Source organism: Stegostoma tigrinum, chromosome 16 (assembly GCF_030684315.1).
Source record: "Stegostoma tigrinum isolate sSteTig4 chromosome 16, sSteTig4.hap1, whole genome shotgun sequence".
NCBI lineage: Eukaryota > Metazoa > Chordata > Chondrichthyes > Orectolobiformes > Stegostomatidae > Stegostoma > Stegostoma tigrinum.
In genome coordinates, this window is record NC_081369.1 from 30793073 (window position 1) to 30818544 (window position 25472).

General features: G+C 38.8%; 1 protein-coding gene across 1 annotated transcript in view; it reads left to right on the forward strand.

The window, feature by feature from the left end:
• Positions 1–25472, forward strand: part of vps35 (VPS35 retromer complex component) — a 61122-nt gene that overhangs the window by 20718 nt on the left and 14932 nt on the right. The window contains exons 3-11 of the mRNA XM_048546450.2: positions 1251–1347; positions 4944–5067; positions 5927–6109; positions 11147–11360; positions 14639–14722; positions 16045–16154; positions 16276–16372; positions 23030–23178; positions 23349–23556. Of these exons, the coding sequence (XP_048402407.1) occupies positions 1251–1347; positions 4944–5067; positions 5927–6109; positions 11147–11360; positions 14639–14722; positions 16045–16154; positions 16276–16372; positions 23030–23178; positions 23349–23556 (1266 nt within the window). The remainder of the gene's footprint in view (positions 1–1250; positions 1348–4943; positions 5068–5926; positions 6110–11146; positions 11361–14638; positions 14723–16044; positions 16155–16275; positions 16373–23029; positions 23179–23348; positions 23557–25472) is intronic.

Sequence of the window (25472 nt, forward strand, 5' to 3'; positions counted from 1 at the left end):
AAGTCGCCATCCTTAAGTATGTATATTACTTTTTGGTATCTACTTTTTGCTTGGCGGTTATAAATATGAGCCATTTTATTTCTTAGCTCTTTATTGGCTTTAAATCTCTTGCTATAAAAAAAACTGTTCCAATATATTTTTTCCTCAATCTGTGCTTTTAAAAGGTCATATATTTCTTTTTCTCAATTTATCATCTTCTGCAATCATCCCTATTTTGTTTCTACAGGTACACTAACAAAACAAGTTGTCTAAAACCCGGAGATAGTAAGAACCGCCAATGCTGGAGTCAGACAGTACAGTGTGGAGCTGAAGGAGTACATTGGGGCAGGAAAGTTGACATTTTGGGCTGGGTCCCTTCTTCAGAGAGGGTTTCTCAGAAAGATTTCTGAAGAAGGCCCTGACCCGAAATGTCAGCTTTGCTGCTCTGATGCTGCCTGACCTGCAGTGATTCTTTAAGTCCTCAGACCTATTGTTCTTGTCCTTTTGTGAGTTAGCTGAGCAATGGGTATAGGTGCTATGGTCAGATTATAATCCATGGCCAGTGACTGAACCAGTGAATTTTCTGTTGGGAGCGTTGGTGCTAAAACGTTTTACTTTAAACATACTTAGTTTTATCACAGATAATAAAATGTGAGGCTGGATGAACACAGCAGGCCCAGCAGCATCTCCTGAGATGCTGCTGGGCCTGCTGTGTTCATCCAGCCTCACATTTTATTATCTTGGATTCTCCAGCATCTGCAGTTCCCATTATCACTGATACAATTAGTTTTATCACATTAGGGTTTAAAGTTTAGCTTCTTTTTGAGTGAACTAATCTGACTGGTGATATGAGGAAAAGTTCAAACTGAGGGCTGTTGGATATGTGGTATATTCTGTAAATGCATAATATGGTCGAATAAAGTTAGTTAAGAGGACCCTTACAATTATCATTCACAACATTATTTTAGCATTAAAAGATTTGTATGTGCTTTTAATTGAAGCATTGTTGGTTATAGAGGTTGATATTGTATTTAAACTTACTGAAATTATTGAATATGTTGTAAAGAATTCTATTAATTTAACCAGCATATGTGGGTACTTTGACGCTAATGTGTTTTCAAACACATTTTAAAATTGTTCCTTTGAATTCAAAACAAGTAATGGCGATAGCATGTCGAGAGGTTTAGGCTTCCTTGTTATTTTAAATTTGAATAAAAATTAATCACTATTTGCTCAATTTCTGATGACTAATTTTATATTTTGTACTTCAGGACAAGAATAAATTGATGGATGCATTAAAACATGCTTCAAATATGCTTGGTGAATTACGAACTTCGATGCTGTCACCAAAGAGTTACTATGAGCTCTGTATCCTTTTAGTACTGTGTAGAAATCTAGTAACATTTTGCACACAACTTGTATTTTATATAATGTTTTGATGTAATAAGACATTATCAGCAACATCATAGGAACATTAGGATACAAAATTAGACACCTAAGCCAGATAAGACACATTAAGACCAATGGCCAACAGCTTGGCCAGAGGTAGGTTTTAAGTGTCATGAAGAAAAAAATAGTTACTGGTTTATGAAGGTAATCTATAGCTTGGATTCTAGACAACTAAACACGACGATCAGTAATGGGACAGTTAAAACTTTATGTTCAAGAAGTCAAAATTGGATGACTACAAGTAACTTAACTGAACTGTAACACAGGAAAGGTTGTAAAGATGGAATGGGCAAAATAGGATTATGACAATAGGGATCAGAATGTTGAAATCTACATGTCCCATGACCTTTAGACAGCGTAGGAAGATTGTGGGGTGAGGAGGTGGATGTAACCTGCTGAGATTAAGGACAGAGGCAACTGTTTTGGCTAACCAAGGTTGTGGGGGACAGAACATAGAGCATTTGAGAAGTCCTATCGAAGTGCCAAATACATAAGAGATTTTCAGCAGTAAATGCCCTCCACCACAGTTCAATGTGGCCACATTGCAGAAGTGGAAATAAACTATCTTAATTAGGGTATGTGTTTAAAAGCTCATTTCAGCATCAAATAAGATGTCACAGTTTCAAGCCATTTAGTTTAATATCAAAACACTTGCCAGATTATGTGGCAGAGTTTTGAAGTGTATTTTGTTAGATTAGCAAGAGGAGTCAAACAGGATGAATATGACCTAAGAGGGGTGGCTTCAGGCTAAGGGTTGATTTGGCAGAGGGGTGAGTGAGGGAAGTGTCAGGTGGTTGACCTGGATGGTTTTGATCTCTGACAAAGAAGTACAACAAACTTGTGTATTTGTTTTGGTGAGAGCTTTAAGAAGCTGCTTTTTTGCAGAGAATAGTTGGGGGTTATCTTTGCATTTTAGAATGATGTAGGGACAGTGAGGAGAGGACCTGATAGTCTTCTGTGGCCGTGTCATTCGCTAAGATCTGTCTAACCCAATTGTCCACCATTAAAGATTTTGTCCCTCTGACTGTGAAAAAGAGCTACACAATGGTGGTGACCGTGGCGAGTACGTATTGGTGTCAAGGGCATCAGAAATTGCAATAATGCCGTAGTTTAATAAATCTGTAATTGCAGAATTGTGAAGAATGGAAACAGTTGGAATTTTGAAAGTGAATTAGGATAGTTTTTCTACAGGGATAATGACCTGGTTATTTTTTTGGAGCTTGGAAGGGTGTATATACATGGAAAGGGATGTAAGGAAGTGATCTGTGGTTGTTCAAAATATGCTTGTTAAAATGTGTAATTGTAGAATGAGGCTGTTCTTCCAAAAGATAGGTTCCTCTTATACACTAACTAGGTGAGATTATATGGTGACTGCAGCAAGACCAATGCTTAGTACTGATGTAAAATTGAGCCTGAGACTTTGTATGGCTGGAAACTTAAACATTGGATTTGCTGAGTTTCAGTCATAATTAGTTAAGGAATATGATATGTGCTGCTTTATCAGGGATAATGACTTATGGTGAACAAATAAGTCAAATTACACTTTTTCTTAAACGCTCTTGTAGCAATGCTAATTTTGCATGTAATGCAGATTGCTATATTTGCATGGAAAAATAAATCTGAACTCAAACTTTTATTGTGAATTGATGAAAAGATACATTGTCAGAACTTTTCAATTTGTAAGCATTAGTGCAATTTGCAAGATAAATGAATTGAAGCATAAAATGATATCTAAATTGTTGAAGAGAAGAACATTGATTTATGACAAGTGGAAACACAAATGAAGTAATATGGGATATGACGGTCAGTGCTGATGTAAATCTATGTGTATAGGCTGTACATCTCCAGCTAGCAAGTTGTCAAAAAACATATCACTTCAGTTGTTTGTAATAAGTGAGGCACTGACCATATGCAACCCGCCTGGACTTGCAAAACTCAAGTGTCCAAAAGCTGTTTAGATCCTGCGATTACCAACGTTTGCTACATAATCCTGAACATAAGAACTAGGAGCATGAGTGGGCCACTCAGCCCTTTGAGCCTGTTCTGCCATTCAATAAGATCATGGCTGATCTTTTTGTGGACTCAGATCCACTTACCCGCGTTCTCACCATATCCCTTAATTCCTTTATTGTTCAAAAAAAATCTACTTTAGCTTTAAAAACATTTACTGAAGTAGCGTTAATTACTTCACTGGGCAAGGAATTCCCTAGATTAACAGCCCTCTGGGTGAAGAAGTTCCTTCTCAATTCAGTCCTAAATCTGCTCCCTCTAGTCTTGAGGCTATGCCCTCTTGTCCTAGCTTCACCTGCCAGTGGGAACATCCTCTCTTCTATCTTATCTGTTCCCTTCATAATTTTATATGTTTCTATAAGATCTCCCCCTCATTGGTATAATAATCATTGGAATTCAACAATCTACTCAGTCTGTCCTCATAAACCAACCCCTCAACTCTAGAATCAACCCAGTGAACCTCCTCTACACCCCTTCCAGTGCCAGAACATCCATCCTCAAGTAAGGAGACAAAACTGCACATAGTATGACTGTGTGAAGAGTCGCACTGACAATGATTTTGAGGAATTGTTGGGTTCACCGTGTTTCTTACTGAATGTAATGGTCAATGGGTACATGCAGAGGGTGCGCTACATACATAACTAAAGGGTTTCTGTTGGATATTCATCAACCGATTGACTGTCACTGGACATATATTTAAAACAAACATGATACATGTGACTGGTGTCTGAACAGAGCATATAAACTAGCATCCGTTTGAGCTATTTTGTTCAATTTAATTGCATGTGCGACTGTTTTGCTTCCTGTCTTACCTTGATGTGAACCATTTCAGCAATTGGAAACTACTATGATGGCTTCAGTGTGTGTGCTTTGTGCTGTAGCGTATTGTATTGAAATTTTGGCTCATTATTTTGAGACCCAAGAATACAGTTGCTCATCTTGGCCTGTGCTCCCCAGAGAGAAGAGAATTTTGGAGTACTGCTTGAAGATCACAAATTTTTTTTTAATAAAAACTCCAATGGAACAGATGTTGAACAGATATGGTGGACAAGTATTTTACTAGTCTGAAAAAGAAGTGGTAAGCTAGCAAAGAGATGAAGTAGTAAGTGATAGCTTTGTCCATCAAGAAAAGTGAGTTGCCATGAGTTGTATTTGATCTTCAATTCACTTAATTAAACCCCCCCCTCCCATAACACAAGTGTTGCACAGCAATATGCAATTTATTATCTCTGAAATTTGAAATAGGGTTACCTGATGATCTTCAGAGATTGCTCAGCATGAGGATGGTGTTTACACAGATTATTAGCCTGCTCCCCACACATGCCCACATTTTCATGGTTGATAATGTTTTGGTTTGTTTTAATTATTGTATTTGTACTGAACACATGCAAAAATATGCTGTTCAACTATCATTTGAGCACTGTACTTTGTCTCGCAACATCTGTTTTTATGTTCTTGTGTATAAAGCTGCTTTGAGCGGAGGGTAGCCCTTAACTTAAGAATAGACATGGCCATTTCAGACGAATTGCATTATTTGGAAGTTTATCTGACTGATGAGTTTGCCAAAGGAAGAAAGGTGGCTGATCTGTATGAACTTGTTCAGTATGCGGGCAATATAATTCCAAGGCTGTAAGTACTCTCCATTCTACAGATAATGGACAAGTGGATTATATACTTCAAATACAGCCAGATTTCTCTGTTTGCAGTCTTAAAACTGCATTATGTTGGCAGCTGGTTCTAAAGTGATCTTTGTTTATATGTTAAATTCTACATTTAATTGACATCACAAGGCAGATGCCAAACTTTTAATTGGTTCTGTTTTGCTGGTGTGACAAACTGATACAATTTGAAATGCAGGATTGACTTTTGGGAACTTGAAGTAATGTTCTACTTTTAATATTCGACAGTCAGTGGAAAAGCAGAGCTCTGTACTTGAGCAACAGGATCTGATGAACTGAGTTAACTGTATTAACATCTGCTTTTGCAAGATGCACTGCATTGTTTTTTGCCTTCAGTAGTGAAGTTTTGATAGCCAATCTCTTTGTCACCAGAAGAACTTAACCCAGACTAAATTAATCAAATATAGGGATGCTGGCAATCCTTGATTAAAAATGTTCAGTTTACATTGGTTGCTTTTTAATGTTTATATGTACTGTGCAATTTAGATCACTTGAACTTTTAAGAAGTGTTGTTATGAATTTTCACAAACAGAAATTGCTGGTGAAACTCATCAAGTTTGACAGCATCTGCAGGAATAGAGTTAATGTTTCAAGTCCGGTAGCACTTCAGTGTAAATTCTGCTTTCTTCCCACAGATGCTGCCAGACCTGCTGAGTTTCGCGAGCAGTTTCTTCTTCATGGATGCTGGAGATCTGAAACAGTTCTTTTTGTTTTTATATGACTTAATATGTTGCTTGTAGAAGTTTGAAAAGTCCCTGTCTTATTGTTGCAGTTATTTTAACCAAACTGAGTTTTTTTTTCTTGTTCAGCTACCTGCTCATCACTGTTGGAGTTGTCTACATTAAGTCGTTTTCCCAGTCCAGGAAGGATATTCTCAAGGATCTGGTGGAGATGTGTCGTGGGGTGCAGCATCCATTGCGCGGGCTGTTCCTTCGGAACTACCTACTTCAGTGCACTAGAAATATTTTGCCAGATGAAGGAGAGGAGTCAGAGTATGTTTTGCTTTTTGCCTTAATGTTAAAACGGCATAATTCCTGCAAAACTAATAATGTTGAGAGATTAATTACTCACTCCATGTCATCATTGAATTTCTGAAAGTGCAACTAGGGATCTGCAGGAACTTCTTCATTTGAAAGAGACTTGCCTTATAAATGACAATTTTAAAAAAAAATGCACGTTCCTAAAGTCATATTTGTAACTAATAAATGCAGAATAAAAGTTAAAAATAACCGCTAACTTTTAAAAAATCTAAAAAATTGCTAAGTATTTCTACTTGACTGCCACGCTCTGACCTGTTCTTTAGCCAACGATCTGTCAATGCCTACCCAGTAGTCACTATTTGGGGCTTCACAGCTTGTCTAATAACATCCTGGCCCATTGCACACTCGTGTTTGTCAAAGAATGTTGGATAGCGCTAAATGATTTGCGCATCTGTTTCTCAGAAGCCAGAAATGCTACACCCAAGTATTCACTCCATTGATGAGACCACCTGACAGAAATAAGTGTGCGTAATATTAGCGTGTTGACAATTGGTCAACAGACAAGAAGCAAAGAAGGGACAAAGTAGCATTTTCAAGTTAAGTTGTAAGTACTGAAATGTCCTGAGCATCAGTGCTTTGTGCTCAGTTACTCAAAATCTGTAATTGTTTGAACAAAGGTACTGAGAATTGTGTATCTAAACCGGGTAAAATTTGGGAATGTTAGTGTGGGGATGGCACTGACGCAGTGAAGGAAACATTAGCAGGTTGTTGTTGTAGACCTGCTCACTGAGCTTGTGGGTTTGGTTGCAAATGTTACATCAAATTGCTAGGTAACATCATCAATGTGCCTCTGGTGAAGCATCAGTATTCTATTCCGCTTGTTGTTTATATGCTTCTGTTTGTTGGGATGTTTGGTACCACTACCGATTCTGTTTCTCAGTGGATTGAATTAGGCCCTGTATATAATATTTGTTGTTGCAGTTCTGGTTAGAACATCGGGCCTCCAGAAATTCCCCAGCATGTCACTGTTTGGCTTGTACGATTATCAATGTATTGTCCCAGTCAAATTCATATTCCTTGTCAGAATGCAGTGAGACCAGTAAGAATTGGTCATGTTTCTTGGTGGCTGGTTGGCATTCGTGTATCCTTTTATTGTAAGTTTTCTTCTGGTTTGGCCTATGTAGTGTTGCTCATGCTCCTTGCATGCTATTTTGTATATTTCACTGGTTTTGGGTATGGGATCCTTTTATGTTCATCAGCCGCTTTCGTAAGGTGGTTGTTAGTTTATGGACGACTGATACCTAGGGGTTTGAGTATTCTTGTCATCTGAAATACCCTTGATGTATGGTTGCGTGACTAGTGAGTCTGGTTATGTTGTCTTCCTGTTGTGGTTTGACTTGGAAAATAATGGTGGATTGTGCTTTTGGGTTATCCATTCCCTTTTGAAGACTCCGTACAGGTGCTCCTGCCCTGCTTTGCGTGGTTCTGGACTCCCGTACAAGGACTGTGAGAAATACTACATAGGCTAAACTGGAAGAAAACGCCAACTAGCCACTAAGACATGACCAATTTTCACTGGTCCCGCTACACACTGACGACGAAGGACACATTCGACTGGGACAACGCATCCATAATAGCACGAATCAAACAGACATGCCAGGGAATTCCTGGAGGCTGGTATTTCACCAGGACTTCATCAACAAACACACTGAATTATACCCTGTGTATAAACCACTGAGAAATGGTGCCAAACACACCATTAAACTGAAGCATATAAATAACAAGCTTCACTGGAGGTGCGTTGATGTTACCTAGTAGGGTGATGAAACATTTGCAACCGAGCCCACTGGCTTGGCAAGCATGCTTATAATCTCATCGACCTGAGCTACAAATCTTCTCAAATGTTATCCAGTTTTGACTGGTAGCAAAGTGGCAGGTGGAGTGTAATGTGGGAATGTTGAGCTTATTTGCTTGGTACTAAAAATGCAAGAGGATGTTTTTTCTAAAGCCTGAAATTTGTAAATGTAGATGCTCAAGATCTTCAGTGTATTTGCTTGAAGATCACAAAGTTAGTACAGGTGGAGCAAAAAAAGGAAGAAAACTGGTATGTTGGCTTTTATTGCAATAGAATTAAAGTACAGTAATATGGAGGCCTTGCTGTGATTGTATAAGGTTTTAGTGAGATCACAACTGGAGTACTTTGCCCAGTTTGGTTTGTGTTTGGAGGGCCATCCTTGCATTGAAGGAATTGCATCAAAGGTTTACTTGGTTCCTGGGAGATGGCTGTAGCTAACTAATAAGTATATATGGACATACGTACTTATCCAGGTATGTGTGTGTATATATAAGAAAAAGGGAAGTACCAGAGAGCCTGTATTTAAAAACCGGTTGGCACAAAACTGTGGAAATCTGGACGAGTTAACGTAAGGCCTGAGATTGAGGAGGAACTCTTAACTCTTTTTTGGCATGTTTAAAAAAAAACTATGATCAGCGTATGCTTAACCAACCGTATCAAATTGTTTTTGATCAAAATATCAGAAATAAGTGGGGAAAAGTTGTGCAGCAGATGTAGTTTTTGAATTCTTTCTTGGGGAACAGACATCACTGGCCAGGCCCATTTTATTGCTAATTGTTCTTGAACTTAGTAACTTGTTAAGCTATTTCAGAGTGCAATTAAAAGTTAACCACAAACAAAAACAGAAGTTGCTGGAAAGCTCAGTAAATCTGGCAGCATTTGTGAAGAGCAATCAGTTAACATGTGACCCTTCCTCAGCACCGACAGCTCGGAAGATGTGGGTTTATATATGGAAGATAGCGTGGGGGGAGGTGGTGAAGAGTAAGTGGGGATAGAACCCAAAGAGAGGAGAGCAGTTGGACAGACAAAGGAGTGGATAATGATCTGGCTAGAGACTGAATAACTGTTACTGGCTAATAATAGTGTGTAATGGCCAGCTATAGATGAGGCCTGGAGTGTAGGGTTAAGGGCTAGGACATGGAAGAGTTCAGGTCCTAAAATTATTGAACTTCATATTGAGTCTGCAGGGTTGTTGGGTTCCAAAGCTCTTCCAGTTCATGATGAGCTTTGCTGGAATGCTGCAGCAGGGCTGAGACACACATTGGCCAGGAGCAGGGTGGCGTCTTAAACTGGCAAGCAACTTGAAGCTCAGCCTTTTTTCTGGACGGAATGTAAATGTTCTGTGAAGCAGTCACCTAGTCTATGCTTAATTTCTCCAATACAACTTAACCACATTGCTGTGGGCCTGGAGTTACATGCAGGTTAGACCAGGTAAGAGTGACAGATCTCCTTTGCTACTAGATATGTTTTTGTGACAGTTGATAACTTCATCAACCAAATTGCTCAGATTAGATTTCAAATCCAGATTTTATTGTTGAATATTAATTCCACCAGCTGCCATATTGGAATATAATTCTGTTCCCAGAGGATTAACCTGAATTGTTCTTGATTGCTAGTTTAGTGACATTTCCACAATGATACTTTCTTCCCTACTAAATGACCAGTTCTGTGGGACCGCTCTTAATAAAGATTTGGATATACAGTTTCAAACTTTAAGTGTAACTAAACTCGACACTGGTACCAAACAAAAGGGAGTAGAAGACATTCAGAAACCTGCTGAATGGATGTACAAATGGCAAGCTAACTTCAATATAAAGGGATGTAATGTATGTTTTGATAAGAGGAATGAGAACTAATTGGATAATGTCTGGAGAAACTAATAGATACAGATACAGACCCTCAAGTAGAAATATCTTCTGTGTAATCTAGCAAACAAGCAGTCTCATTATCAATGAAGAAGACATTCAGTCAAGGGCATATATCTACCACCCTCTGTTAAGTCAGTACAGCTACAATTATATGCTCCTGCTTCAGATTTTTCTTGGCTTGATCGAAGCTAAATGCAAAACTGAAAAAATCCTTGTCAGTTTGTTTCACCAAGGAGTCTTCCGTTCAAACCAAATCCCATAATCTGTCCTGAAAGTTATCAAAAAAGAGCATAGTTGCAACAAGTTCTACCACTGTAGCTGATTCAATCCACAATGTTTTAAAACAGTTACACTAAATGAAGTCAGTCTGCTGTATTTTCTGATGTTAACTAATACTCTTAAAAATTCCGGGTTACAGACCCGCACATTGGCCTAAAAATGTAACCCAGTTCTTTCTTGAATCTTGTCCTGTGTAACAAGTTGAGCTTAAATCTGTCCTTTAGTTCAAGATATTGTTTAAATGTGAATAAACTAACAGGATTGAAAACTTCTGCCCACCACTGAAGGGCATTAAAAGGTCTCTGCTTGTCCTGATACTTTTGGGATGGGGGTTGGGTAACAAAAACCTTGTTTAGCCCTTTCTAATAAATATATTGTTTCTGTTCCCATCTCACTGCTGTGAGCTTTTTGCTCCTAATTAATATGGAGACCAGAACTTTGCACAGTGACTTGTAAATCTATCTGTAATCCATATATTGCTCTACTTCATCCAGGCACTTATTGGTCAAACAGCATTAAGTTGTCATTATGGTAAGATAGTTATGAGTAATCCTTTATGAACTCTGGAAACTTTCTTTACTAAATAGAAGGAAGATTTTTAGACACGCTCTCACATGAAACAGATGAGGATAAAGCGTTAGTGCACTTAAGGAAGAGCTAGATAAACCAATGAAAGAGAGAGATGGAAGAATGTGCTGATGTAGGGTTGCTGGTAACTTGCATGGAGAATGGAGATCTGTTTGGAGGAGATGGACTGAATGACCTTTTTCTGTGTTCTTCACGCATTTAACACAAATTGAGCCTGCTTCTGACTCATGACTCAAACAATCCATGAATAAAGTACTTTTATAAATACAAAACACTCCTCCTGTTTTGTTTATTTCTATTAAATTGTATTTAAAAATGTATAATCTTCTGAGAATAGTTGGAATTTTAAACTTTCAAGATGAAAATTTCAGAATCAAACTAATAACTAAGCATAATTTGTGTATTGAAGTTTATTCTAATATCCAAATGCATCCTTCAACACTGGTTTTTCTATTTCAGGGAAGTTGTAACTGGAGATATCAATGACTCCATGGACTTCGTGCTGCTGAACTTCGCAGAAATGAATAAACTCTGGGTGCGCATGCAACACCAGGGTCACAGTAGAGACCGTGAAAAACGTGAACGTGAACGTCAGGAGCTACGAATCCTAGTTGGTACGAACTTAGTCCGGCTTAGTCAGTTGGAAGGAGTAAATGTGGAGAGGTACAAACAGGTGAGACTTCTGTGCATATTATGATATAATAATTTCATAATTGAATATTAATCTTATTGTAGTATTTACTCAGATTCCTGGATTAGGTTGATTTTCAGGGAAAAAGGAATTTATTGATTTTTTTTTTCCCACACTTAATGTGCCCAGAATAAATAGCTTAACAAGTATTAAGATCTAGATTTGTACTTCTGGAAGAATTTTTTTAATCCAGGAAAGTTCAGGCCACTTTCTGGTGCTTTGAGCATCTTAGGAGCTAGTTCAGATGAAGGTAAAGTTGCTGTTTTCTTACCAGACCATAGGACTGCGCTCTCATTAGAAAGAAACAGCTGGTAGTGGTTTAACCTGAGAGTTGTCATGCCTTAGGGATAAGAGATTGAGAAGGACCTCAACCAGTGGGTGATTTGAACCCGAGCTGTTGGTGTCATTCTGCATTACAAACCAGCTGTCCAATGAACTGAATTGCATGTATGACACTACAGAAAAATGACTTGACTTGAAGTTATGACATGCCCCAGAATGCATGTGAAGGAGAGATTAATTTTTACAGAGAGAAAGCATCTTTGACCAAACTGGAGCATATGGACCCAAATTTTTGCATTTGCCTTCTGAAATGCATGCCAGGCTCTTTGTGGCCTTCAAAATACAAATGCAATGCATGACTGACTTTGTACTGAAGTCAGGCCACCTTTTGTACTTTCATGTAGGATCTGGGTTCACAATGGAGTTTGCATTGGAGGGAGGGAGTTGAGGTTAGAAGATTCATCTTGGTTCTGAGACACCAGCATATTTAAATATATGCTGAGGCCCCAGCACTGATCCCTATGTTCCACAAATGCTATTAATTACATTGTGCCTATTCTGTTTCCCTATAGCTAACCAATTTTGTATCCATACCTATATGTTGCCCTGACACTGAATTTCTAATTTCTGCAATTCAGTACATCGGGCAGCTTATTGTAGAACCTCTGCACTGCAGATAGATGCTGTTTGGCCCATCAGGTCTGCACTGACCCTCTGAAGAGCAGCCCATCCCCATGCTATCCCTGTAACCCCATGTTACCATGGCCAATTCGCCAAACCTACACATCCCTGGACGCTTCAAGGTAAATTTAGCCTAGCCAGTCCACCTAACCTGCACATCCTTGGACTGTGGGAAGAAACTGGAGCACCCAAGCAGTCACTGGGCGAACCATCCAAACTCTGCGCAGATAATTGCTTGAGGCTGAAATCAAGCCTGGGTCCCTGATGCTGTGAGGCAGCAATGCTGACTGCTGTCTTGAGTTTCTGGAAATCTGTGCATTTTACACTCACTTGTTCACTTTCCCTTTTATCAGTAGTGCGTCTTACTCTTTGAAAGAATTTAAATAACGTAGTGACAGTGTCAAAGAGGTGTACAGCATCGAAACAACAGACCCTTTTGGTCCGACTTGAGCATGCCGATCAGATATCCTAAATGTAGTCCCATTTGGCCCATATCCCACTAAACCCTTCCTATTCATTTACCCATCCAGCTCCCTTTTTGTAAACGTTGTAATTGTACCAGCCTCAGCTTCCTCTGCTTCCTGAAGCACCTCTTTCCATACATGCACCACCTTCTGTGTGGAAAAGTTGCTCCTTAGGTCCTTTTTTTTAAATCTTTCCCCTTTTAGCCTTAAACCTTTTCCCTATAGTTTTGGACTCTTTCCACCGCACCCCCACCCCCTCCCCGGGAAAAGATGTTATCCATGCCCCTCATCGTTTTATAAACTTCGATTGGGTCACCTCTCAGTCTCTGACATTTCAGAGAAAGTAGCCCCAGCCTATTCGGCCTCTCCCATAATTGAAAGTCCTCTGTTCTTAGTAACATCCATGTCAATCTTTTCTGCATCCTTTTCAAGTTTAACAACATCTTGCTAATAGCAGGGAGACCAGAATTAGATGCAGTATTCCAAAAATGGTCTAACTAATGTCCTGTACAGCTACGATGTCACCTCCCAACCTCTCTACTCAATGCACTGACCCATAATGGCAAGAGTACCAAACACCGTCTTCACTACCCTGTCTACCTGCGTCTCCACTTTGAAAGAACTACGAACCTGCACTCCAAGGTGTCTGTCCAGCATCGCTTCCCAGGACCTTTCCATTAAGTGTAAACATGACTTCCACCTGGCTCCTTCACCAGAGTCTTCCTAGAGAGGCTGAATGGCCTTCTCCTGTGCTTATTTCACGTGATTATGTTGACTCCACTTGATTATCCTGAATTTTTTTATTTCACTGCTATAATTTCTTTAACTTCTAATATCACCCTATAACAGATGTTCAACTAAGCAGCCTGTAGTTTCCTGCTTTGTTGTCTTCACTTCCATTTGACTCTGAATGATACCAACTTCTGTAGGTTTCCCACATTGCTCAATCCCATAGGGAGATTATTATCTCAGATTCTCCTGCGTCTGCAGTTCCCATTATCTCTGATACAAAGTGTAGAGCTGGATATGGGGGATTTTTTTATCTGTTTTCCCAAATCTGCAACGGCGCAGAAGTACTGTGAGAGGAAATAGTTTTCTTGTGGGGGCCACAAGAAAAACCCTGATCTGGAAAGAAGTGTTTGCACTTTGCACTCAAGATTTTCTGACATTTAAATGCCTCACAAAAATAGTGTGAGGCCACAAACTATTGTTTGTGCAGAAAAAAAACACTTCTGTCCTTTGCAAATGGATTATTATCTCCCATGAGATGAAAGATTTCATTTCAAAAGTTACTAATGTGGCATTTTTAAATGATATTTTACTTTTTTATTTGTTTGTCCTGTCTGTTAACTTTGTCTAAGTTTGAATTTTAATTATAGCTTGCAAATAATTTAGATTGACCACATTTCCTCCCAAGTAACAAAGGCAGAGGCTCACTAGAGCAGAGACTATTAAATCTTGTTGAAATAAATGTAAGTAGAACCATACTATCTTTGTAGCTTTCTTAATACACAAAACTCACCAGGATGTTTAAGTTGAAGTGCAGTGACCTATATTGGGGGGGAGCTATTTTTTTTATCAGAGCTACTATGAGAAAAACAGTTTTTGTTAGTAATGATTTGCGGGATGAATATTATTCAGAACGCTGGAGCAATTGTTTGACCTGCCAGAACAAGCAGGCAGTGTCACACTCTAGTATCTCGGCTAACTCTGAACATTCAGTGCATCCAATCCTTGGTGTGTTATCTGAGGTTATGACCTGAAAAGTCTGCATTTAGGTTCAATCATACAACACCTGCCTACGCAATAATCTGAACTGACTTTCTTTCCTAGATTGTGTTAACTGGAATATTGGAGCAAGTTGTAAACTGCAGGGATGGCTTGGCTCAGGAGTATCTTATGGAATGTATTATTCAGGTAAAATTCTCTTTGATCTGCAGGTATTTGTTTTACAAATAATGAATTTCTTTAAGTTTTTTTTTGTGAGGACAGTTTGATGAAACAGTAAAGAACAATCCCTGTGTGTTTAGCTATTTGCTTGCAATTGGGTAATACTTGTAAGGAAGTTCTGTTAAAGAAATGAGCGGAAATAATATTTTCAATACGACATACAGTTTTCCCTCATTCTCCCTTCTCTCTAATTTGAGATTATCATATTTATTGGGAGGATCAGCATTGGAGATGCAAATTTCCGAAGGTTGTTAAGATCAAAATTCTTGACGATTAGAGGTGCTATCAGTGAATTTATTTAAAGTTGAGTTAGATCCTTGATAGACTGAGTCTATAGTTCTGGTGGGCAGACAGGAAAGTGTGTTTGAGACCACAGCCGCATCAGCCAGATCTTGCTGAATAATAGAGCAGACTAGAAGGCCCAGGGGACCACCTCCTGTCCCTTTGTCAATGTTCCCACATTTAAAGTTGTTAAGCCCCTCACCTTAAATGTATTCTCTCTTGTATTAGACTCAGTTATCTTTGTACCAAAAATAGTTTTTGTAGCTTTCTTTTCTCTAGATAACATTCTGGTTAGTGCAGCTATAACACAATCTCTATAAACAAAAGGAATTTAAACTGTTTCCTTTTCCATTGGATAAGGTAGAAAGTGATTTTATAAATTTTGTTCTTAACGTCAGGTACTCAGTCGACAGATTAACATGCTGTTTTAGAGCACAGTTGATGACATCTATCCATTTTGTCAATGAATCCTGTTGAAAGGTGCTTCATAAACACTGGTCCTCAAACTTTCCATGTTGGAGGTCACTGGCCAATATGGCGCACAGGCTGACTAATTTGGTGATTCCATGAATTGAATAAGATCTTAATACAGATTTGGTGAATTAGGAACTCCACTTTATAAATTTGATGCAAGATCTTCAGGAAAGTAGCAGTGTATGATGAAAATGCTATAACCTTTTGGTGTCAAAAGTATATGTCGATTTTTAGTTAGTGCCATGTCTCAGTACTGTGTATCTAGTTGCTTAAGATTTACCATAGGTGTTTGGGTTCTGAATTCTTTCTTGTAAAAGGTAAAGGATCCACATTTAGTGACCTGGAAATACTCAAGCCTCCAAGATCTTTGAGTAACAACTGCAATGCCTTAGTTGAGCTACCAATGAATTATACCTTTCCCAATTAAGGATGCACTATAAGATTTTATCTTTGTGTAATCATTCTATGCTGCTTTTAAAATGTGTATCCATTTTTTAGAAGAACTGTAAAAGTATGTGTTATCTATTTTGCAGGTGTTCCCTGATGAGTTTCATCTGCAGACGCTGAATCCATTCCTTCGCTCTTGTGCAGAGCTCCATCAAAGTGTTAATGTCAAAAACATAATCATTGCATTAATTGATCGGTGAGACTATTTGAATGAATTCGATCCCATCAAATTTCTTTGCAGTTTCTTTCAATAATTGGTGTGATTTTTGCATTTCACTCACTTAAATTGCTTTCGATGGTTATTTTGCCAATTTTAGGTTGGCTTTATTTGCACATCGTGAAGATGGCCCTGGAATCCCTGCTGATATAAAACTCTTTGATATCTTTTCTCAACAAGTAGCTACAGTTATACAGGTGAAACTATTTTTATTGTTTTAAATTTTTTTAGTCCATGGCTGTTTATGAATTAACAATTCATTTAAGATGTTGTTATTGTACCATTTCCTTGTAAACTGTACACTCCCAAGCCTTTATTTAGCTTTGGATGAAACTTGCTTGGCATTTAAACCTTGTGTGGGATGTTCCTTGAGTCAGTAAGTTGATTTTGCAATAAAAGTGAATATTATTTAAGCTGGTAAAGTGCAGACAAAAATGCATGTTTTTGACTTGAAATGAGTGGGTAACTGAATTTTAGAAAGCTTTCAGCCACGATTCAGAGAGTTCATTTGTACATAGAATCCCTATAGTGTGGAAACAGGCCCTTCGGCCCAACAATTCCACACCGACTCTGGGAGCATCCCACCCAGACCCATACCCCCGTAACCCACCTAATCGACACATCCCAGAAATCTACAGGCAATTTAGCATGGCCAATCCACCTAACCTGCACATCTTTGGACTGTGGGAGGAAACCAGAACACCTGGAGGAAGCTCTCTAAGACATGGAGAATGTGCAGACTCCACACATTGGCATTGAACCCAAGTCCCTGGTGCTGTGAGACAACAGCGCTAACCACTGAGCCACTGTGCTGCCGAGATGTGAGATGGTGTGAGATTCTACTTTAATGTCATTTAAGAGTTAGTTTTGGTTTTTGGGTTAGCGGCACGTGGGTTTTCGAAATTTCTAGACAATTTTTTTTAGAAGTTCAGGCAAAATGCCCAATTTTTTTTGTTTTACATTATGGGCAGTTCTGGGAGTTAGCCACGTGTGCCTTACACCTATTAGTGTTAAGGCAAGTATTTTTTGAGTGAGGTTGTTGACTTGCTGGCCAAGCTGGCCTGTTTTTGTTCAGACATTTTATCACCTTGCTAGATCACGTCATCAGTGAGGCCTCCAATGGAGTGGTGTTGTTCTACACCACTTTGAATTTATACTGTCCAGCCTCTCTTGTGATGAGTAGTGTCAGTTCCAGTTTTGATCTGTATGGGCTTACATATGAGGTCCAATTCTATATGGTTGTGATTGCATACAGGTGGAGAACCACACCTCTAGGAATTCCTGTGCATGTCTGTTTGGCTTGATCTGCTATGGTTACCTTGTCCCAGTTAAACTGATGGCCCTCATTATGAGTGTACTGATATTAAGGAAAGTTCGTTGTGCTGTTTTGCTGCTAGCTGATGTTCATGTATTCTGATGGCTAGTTTCCTTCCCAGTTTGTCTGATGTAATGTTTGTAGCAGTAGTTGCATGGTATTTTGTGAACCGTGCTGGTTCTGCATATTGTGGGAATGGGGTCTTTAACCCTTGTATAGTTTGTCGTATAGTAGCTGTAGGCTTGTGCTCTACTGTGATTCAGAGTGCCTTAGGAGTCTTGTTGTCAGTTGATAGATTCTTGATTTAGGGCAGTGTGGCCAGTGGCCACTCATTAAAAAGGCAATGACACACTGCAACACTTTCTACGCTGGAAAGGGAGAAAGAGCACCTATACAAAATTGTTGCTATGAACAGATATCCCCACACCTTCATCCGCAAATGCCTACTAAACAGACAACAGGAGGACACAGTACGCCCTAACACACTGGCCTTGATATGTTCTTGATAACATACCATACAACTCCTGCCACAAATATTATATCGGACAGACAGGAAGGGGGGGGGAAACACCTAGTAGAAGACTCCCACCACTCCATTCGCTCCACCCAAGATCCTGAACACCATCAAAGACACCACGAAAGAAGAGGATGAAATAATGGTCTCCTTTTGACGTAACAGCCCTGTTCACATCCATCAACATCAACCTGGCCAAAGAAACACTGATGACACTATTAGAAGAACAGAAGACACATACACCTGACACCACTAACCTCATCAGCAAGGACAACATCATCAAGCTAGTGGACCTGTGCCTCACCACCTACTTCACTTTCAATAACAAAACCTACAGACAAACCAACGGTACACCCATGGGATCTCCGATATTAGGGTTCTTAGCAGAGGCAGTAATGCAGAGACTCTAACAAACAGCTCTGCCAATCATCCAACCCAAACTTTGGGTCCGCTATGTGGATGACACCTTTGTCATCACTAAACAAAACAAATTAGAGGAAACATTCAAGACCATCAATAATACCCTTTACTGGCATAACATTCACAAAAGAGGAGGAAAACAACAACAAACTGCCATTCCTAGATGTCACAGTAGAGCGAACAGCCAATGGGGAACTTCAAACCAGCGTCTACAGGAAAACAACACACACGGACCAAATACTGAACTACAGAAGCAACCATCCCAACACCCACAAACGAAGCTGCATTAGAACATTATTCCAACGAGCCACCACACACTGCAGCACAGAGGAACTATGAAGAGCAGAGGAAAATCACCTATGCAGCGTATTCAAAAAGAATGGGTACCCTATGAACACAGTCCGCCGATTTCCTCAGCAATAAACCCAAACAAACAGACAAAACGGGCTCAGAAACCATAACCACTCTCCCCTACATCAAAGACATTTCCGAAATGACTGCCAGACTACTCGGACCTCTTGGCATCAGGGTAGCCCACAAACCCACCAACACACTAAAACAGCAGCTAATGAACTTAAAAGCCCCTATACAGACAACAAATAAAACGAACGTCATCTACAAAATACCTTGCAAGAACTGTGACAAACACTACATTGGACAAACTGGCAGAAAGCTAGCCACCAGGATACATGAACATCAACTAGCCACAAAACGACATGACCCACTCTCACTCGTATCCTTACATACAGATAAGGAAGAACACCACTTTGGGACAACACCGCCATCCTAGGATAAGCCAAACAGACATGCACGAGAATTCCTAGAAGCATGGCATTCCAACCGGAACTCCTTCAACAAACACATTGATTTGGAGCCAATCTGCCATCCCCTGAGAGAGAACAGGAAATGACATCACCAATGCAGGAAATGACATCACCAACCCAAGGAAACCTAACCAGATAAATAGAAAGCGGGATATAACACAAGTGCTTCGGAGGCTCACTGATGTTACCTAGAATGGTGACGAAACATCTGGAAACTAACCTTCTAGCTCAGCGAGCAAACTCACATCCAGGAAGGAAACTAGTCATCAGAATACATGAAATCAGCCAGCAGCAAAACGGCACAACGAACTTTCCTTCATATCAGTACACTCTTATGATGAGGGCCATCAGTTTAAGTGGGACAAGGTAACCATAGCAGACCAAGCCAAACATAGACAAGTACGGGAATTCATAGAGGTATGGTTCTCCACCCGTGATGCAATCATAACCAGACAGAATTGGACCCCATTTTTTAGCACATACAGATGAAAACCAGACATGATACTACTCACCATTACAGACCGAACAGTGTAAATTCCAAGCAGAGTGAGAACAGCGCTTTGTTGGAGGCCTCACTGATATCACCTAGCATGGTGATGTTTTTGTTCAGATGCTTCAAGCCAGCTCAGCGAGCAAGTCAACCTCCCCCACAATCTGAGCTACAAATCTTTGCTAAAACTTTAAACTTTTTGAGTATTTTATAAGGAGTGCTTTTGGGTTCTGTACAAGGGAGTTTTATTATAAACTTGAAGTGTTTTGGTATTATTGAGATTATACTTTGACTGGGTGTTTAATATTCTTTGAACTGTTATAAGTAGATGATTTTAAAAAAAATCTTGTTTTATTGTTAGAACAAAATTTGTTTAACGTGTTTGTCAGAGACCTCTCATCTATCAAGCCAGCCTTCCATTTGAGACCTGCTTTGTCTAGTAGTAATATCAATTGGGATCATACTTAGTGTAAGGTCAGAGACATTTTGGCCAAAATTTGCACTAGTATTGCACCACATCGAACATGTATTCTGTTAGATTTTTTCACCCTCCATCTCCTGTTTTGCTTGAAAAATCTTGAACGTGCAAACTGATAGTGAAGCATGTGAAACAGGGCATTTGGGTTTGAGTGGACAGGACAGCAAATGGAGTTTCTCCTGAACTGATGAAATTTGACGATTGAGAAACAAACACCATAGGGGTAAAATGGTCGGTTAAATAAGTGTTCAAAGACTCGTCCAGTACAAAATAAAAGGAAAAAGACTGGATTGAGAGAAGCAAGGAAGAGACAGGAAAAAAAACCTGGAATATTTTAGAATTTGATACGTTTAAAAACATAAAGGAATGTAACTTGGCATTTGAAATGGATAATTTTCAGTGCCTACATGTTTATTGACAATTATTAACACTTAGCGTATTAAAAGGAGGATTTGCATTTGTTGACTCTATAAAATGAGTTTTTAGTAGGCAATTTATAGATGAATACAGGAAATTCCGTGATAAAAATCAGCTGGCAGTGATGCTAATGGCAGAACAGTATAACTTGGGCAGAAATGTTTAGATATTTGCATTTAAACCTCCACCTTTTTCTGCTGATGGTATACCATTTCACTCATAAGTAATGATGTTAGGTGTGCTATTATTTTGAGAGCAAATTCAGGACTAACAAATATGTTGAGTCTGTGTTGCATTCTTTTTTTTTGTAGAGCTAGAAAGGCTTATAATGGGTTGTCTGTTTTTGATTATTTGTTTGCTGGCCTCCTGAAGTGATTTAAGACATGGAGTGCAATTGTGGCTTTTGCCAGATTACTGTAGCTATCAAACACGTCACAGTTGTCTCTGCCTGCCCTAGTTTCCTGTTTGAATAGGTTGAGCATTGACTGTGTCCTGAGTAAATTTTATTGAGGTAATTAAGCCAGTACAATTTAGGATTTTGTATGATGGAATCAAAGAGCAATGTAGTAATTAACTTATGCAAAAGTGTTGTATTGTAGAACGTCCCATTTCCAGAAAGGATGATAAATGCAGATCATGATCACAAGGATGAAGTCCATCAGGACCCAGAGATTTCAATTGGTAGCTCCATCAGTTTGCATCACTAGTGATTTTGTAATTTCATCAAGTTTCCCCTCTTCCTTCCATTTCTAGATTTACAGCTATCACTAAAAACAGTTTTTGTATCTTGGCAAGTCTGGGAAAGACACGTGCAAAATATTTATTCATTTTGTGCACTTTTTTTTTTCATCCACTATTTACTCCCCATTCTCACTCCTTAATGGGCCAACTTCGCGCTCTTTTCAAGTCCTTGTGGAAACTCTTGCTATCTGTTTAACATTTCTAGCTAGTTTCCTCTTGCACTTAAAATCCTCAATCCTGATTAGCTTTTGTCATTCTCCTCTGTTCTTTATATTCTGTGTCATAAGATTTCTCCATTTTTATGCAATATTTTCCTGTTTCGTTAAGTCTGATGCTTTCCTCAATGACTTTATTCAACGATGGACGGTGTGTCTTCTCCTTGAATCACCATTTATAGCAGGAATATGTGTTTATTTTTTGAGTATTCTGATACATAACCTTTAAATGTTTGCCACTGCATTTCCATTGCTCTGTCTCCTTACTTTCCAATTAATTCCAACTAACTCAGTTTTCATGTCCACTTAGTTTTCCCCTTTTGAGTTTAAAATATTAGACTTAGATCCACTGTTCTTTCTTTCAGGCTTTACTTAAAATTCAGTCTCATTATCAAAGAACTCTTCAGCGCAGAAGCAGGACATTTAGACCCATTGAGTCTGTACTGACCTTGCAAAGAACATCCCACCCACGCTTTCCACTCTGCCAGCTCTCCAATTCAGACTGTTTCAGCAATCCCACACTTCCTTTTGTCATAGCTGACAGCCACATTTTGCTATCTGGGCTCCTAAGCCCAGATTTCTGCCCCTCTCTCCTTTCCATCTTTCTCTCCTCTTTTAAGATCTCTTTAAAAATCAACTTCTGATTTAGCTTTAAGTACTGATTTCTAATAGTTTTTTTAGACTTGGTGCTAATTTTTGCCTTGTAATATTTTACTGCATTTATAACTTATTGATATATTGTAAAATATCGAATCCTTTGCCATCGGCACTGCTTGAGATAAGCCATTCCTATCCTCTGAGAAAATTGGAGAATATTTGACACTCTAAGATACAAGGGTGTTAGGATGTAGTGGGATTAATTTTGATCTACTCAAAGAGCACTTTGGATTTGCTGGGTGTGATCATTTTCTTTACTGTGAACGTCTGTTGCTCAATTGCAATGAGGTGTACAATATGTTCTTGCCACTAATGCTAGGCATTACCAACTCCAAGATGAACGATGTCAAGTAAAATTCCCTTTTTACCCTGATTTGACCACAATGTTCAATGTACTTGTGTGGTACTAGTATGAGCCTTGTCCTTGCATGCACAAGTTGTGGAGCTTTTTTCACAGGTGGTGGCTTGTCTTGCAGTGTTACATGCTTGGGAATTGCATTAAGGAAAGTGATAGCTATACCTAATGTGAAATTCTATGCCTTTATTTCACCAAATGCCTTGTTCACTGTTTAAATTAGGAAGAGAAATGTAATACCTTGATCAACAGGATGGTTAATATTTTGTGATTGAAGTAGTTTGTCAGATTATTTTAAATTTTCCTTTGTCTAAAATTCTTTAGTTCCAGTATTAACCGTTCTTGTTAACATCAACAGTCAACTTACTAAAAAAATTTCAAAATAAGATTTGGTAAGAAGACTTGTTTGTTCTGATTTATACTTTCAGTCAAGACAAGATATGCCATCTGAAGATGTGGTATCTTTGCAAGTATCTCTTATCAATCTGGCCATGAAATGCTACCCTGAAAGGGTGGACTATGTTGATAAAGTTCTTGAAACAACTGTAGAGATCTTCAACAAGCTTAATCTCGAACAGTACGTACTTGCTTTCACTTTTATAAATATGCTTTTATTGTAAGTTGGGAATTGCTGTGTCACAACTTTGTATTTTCAACTGTACTTGAGTGTTTTTAAAATGCTCACTTTCAAAAGCTATGGAAGAATGCATTATCAAATTTTCTGTTTTCTTTCCCCACCACATTTAGTATCGCAACTAGCAGTGCAGTTTCTAAAGAGTTAACTCGGCTTTTAAAGATTCCCATTGACACTTACAACAACATCCTGACTGTATTGAAATTGAAACACTTCCATCCTTTGTTTGAATACTTTGACTACGAGTCACGCAAAAATATGAGCTGTTATATACTAAGCAATGCGCTTGAGTACAATACTGAAATAATTGGACAAGAGCAGGTAAGATTTCATGCATGTACTCTGCTATCTTTAACAGGATCCACTTCATCTATCATAGTATTAAAATAATGACAAAAGCAGGTAATGCAAAAACCATAAGGCATGTTGGGTTTTTAGGAAAGGTGTACTTTGGATATAGCATTCCGTCCAAAAGTTTAAGAAATTAACTTGAAATACTGGTGCTGTACAATTTTTGACGAAGTTAGGTGAACAATCTGGTCCTCTTGTACTTTAAAACCTTGTTCACAACTTTCCCAAAGCTGCTTATTTTTGTCTTTGCAATCCAAATTGGATTGATGTTTCTAAACAGTCACTTGAATAAAAAAATGCTTGTGGCATATTTACCACACTATGCTTTACAATTTTGAAAATTCCTAATGTGATTAATATTTTCAAAAACTGATTATCCAAAGTGTATTAACAACAATATCCTCCAAGGCAGTTAGCTATCTTTCCAAATTAATTTGCATAGCAAAGAATTTCTCACCTCAGAGCTGGTTGCGGCGGGGGGTGCATTTTAAGTTGAGGAAAAATATGTAAAGTGTCAAAGGGCTGGAGAACTTAATTTACATGAGATTATTCATTACTTCCTTTATTGTTCCACTGCACTCTGTTTTTGCTTTGAAAAGCCAACACATAATGATTTAACATAATCAACTGCAAATGCACTTTTTTCCCCTATTGAAACTTTCAGAGTTGCCTTCACTCTGAATTTTGATTAAAAGGCTTTCTCTAAAAGGTTGTGGTTCAAAGGTATTTATTGTTTTGAGAGTTATCAGAGTTATCATTGTGTTCTGTAAAGCTGTATATAAATTCTAAATCTTTAGATTTGATAAAGCAATAAATATTTTTAAAGTGCATTAAAAGAAACTAATTTCTTCAGTTATGCCTGTTAACCTAAGATTGTGGGAAAAAAAAATATTTCAGTATTAGGGGTGGCGCAGAGGCTCAGTAGTTAGCACTGCTGCTTCACAGCGTTAGGGACCTAGGTTCGGTTCCACCCTCAGGCAACTGTCTTTGTGGAGTTTGTGCATTCTCCCCGTGTCTGCGTGGGTTTCCTCTGGGTGCTCCAGTTTCATCCTACGTTCCAAAGATGTGCAGGCTAGATGGATTGGTCATGCTAAATTGCCCATAGTATTCAGGGCTGTGTAGATTAGTTGGGTTATCGTGGGGTGGGTCTGGGTGGGATGCTCCGAGGGCCATTGTGGACTTGTTGGGCCAAAGGGCCTGTTTCCACACTGTAGGGATTCAGTGAATTACGAAAAGTACAATTACGGCCAAATGACCCTGAAGGAACAGTGATTTAATTAAAAGTTGGGATAGTGAGTGAGTAGCTTGGCGGGGAGCTTGAACGTCATGGTGTTCCCATGTATCTGCTTTCCTTGTCTATTGTCTTTGTGGGTTTGGAAGATGCTGTCTAAAAGAGCCTTGATTAATTTCGTCGGTACATTTTGTAGATGGTGCACGTCACTGCTAATGTGGAACTGAAGGGAATGAAGACCATAAATAGAAACAGGAGTAGACCATTCAACCTATCAAGCTTCGATAAGTTTAGGGCTCAATAGGACAATGGGCTGATCCAGTTGCAGTAAAATTTCCCCAGTCTTACACTCTATCCCCTTGAAATAAGAGCCATCATTCCATTAGCCTTATTGATTCCCTGCTGCACCTGTGTGCTAGCTTTGTGTTTCATGCACATGTCAGTTCGTTTTCCAGCTTTTTGTTTGTTCTTCATTTAAACAATGCTCTGTTCTTATCTTCTGAAATGAACATCTCTCTTCACATTTTCTCCACATGCAAGTCCATTTGCCAACTTTTTGCCCACTTAACCTATCAATGTGTTTATATCCCTCTTACAACCAGCCTTTTCACCTTTTTTGTTGCGTACAAATTTAGTTACATTACACTCACTTCCT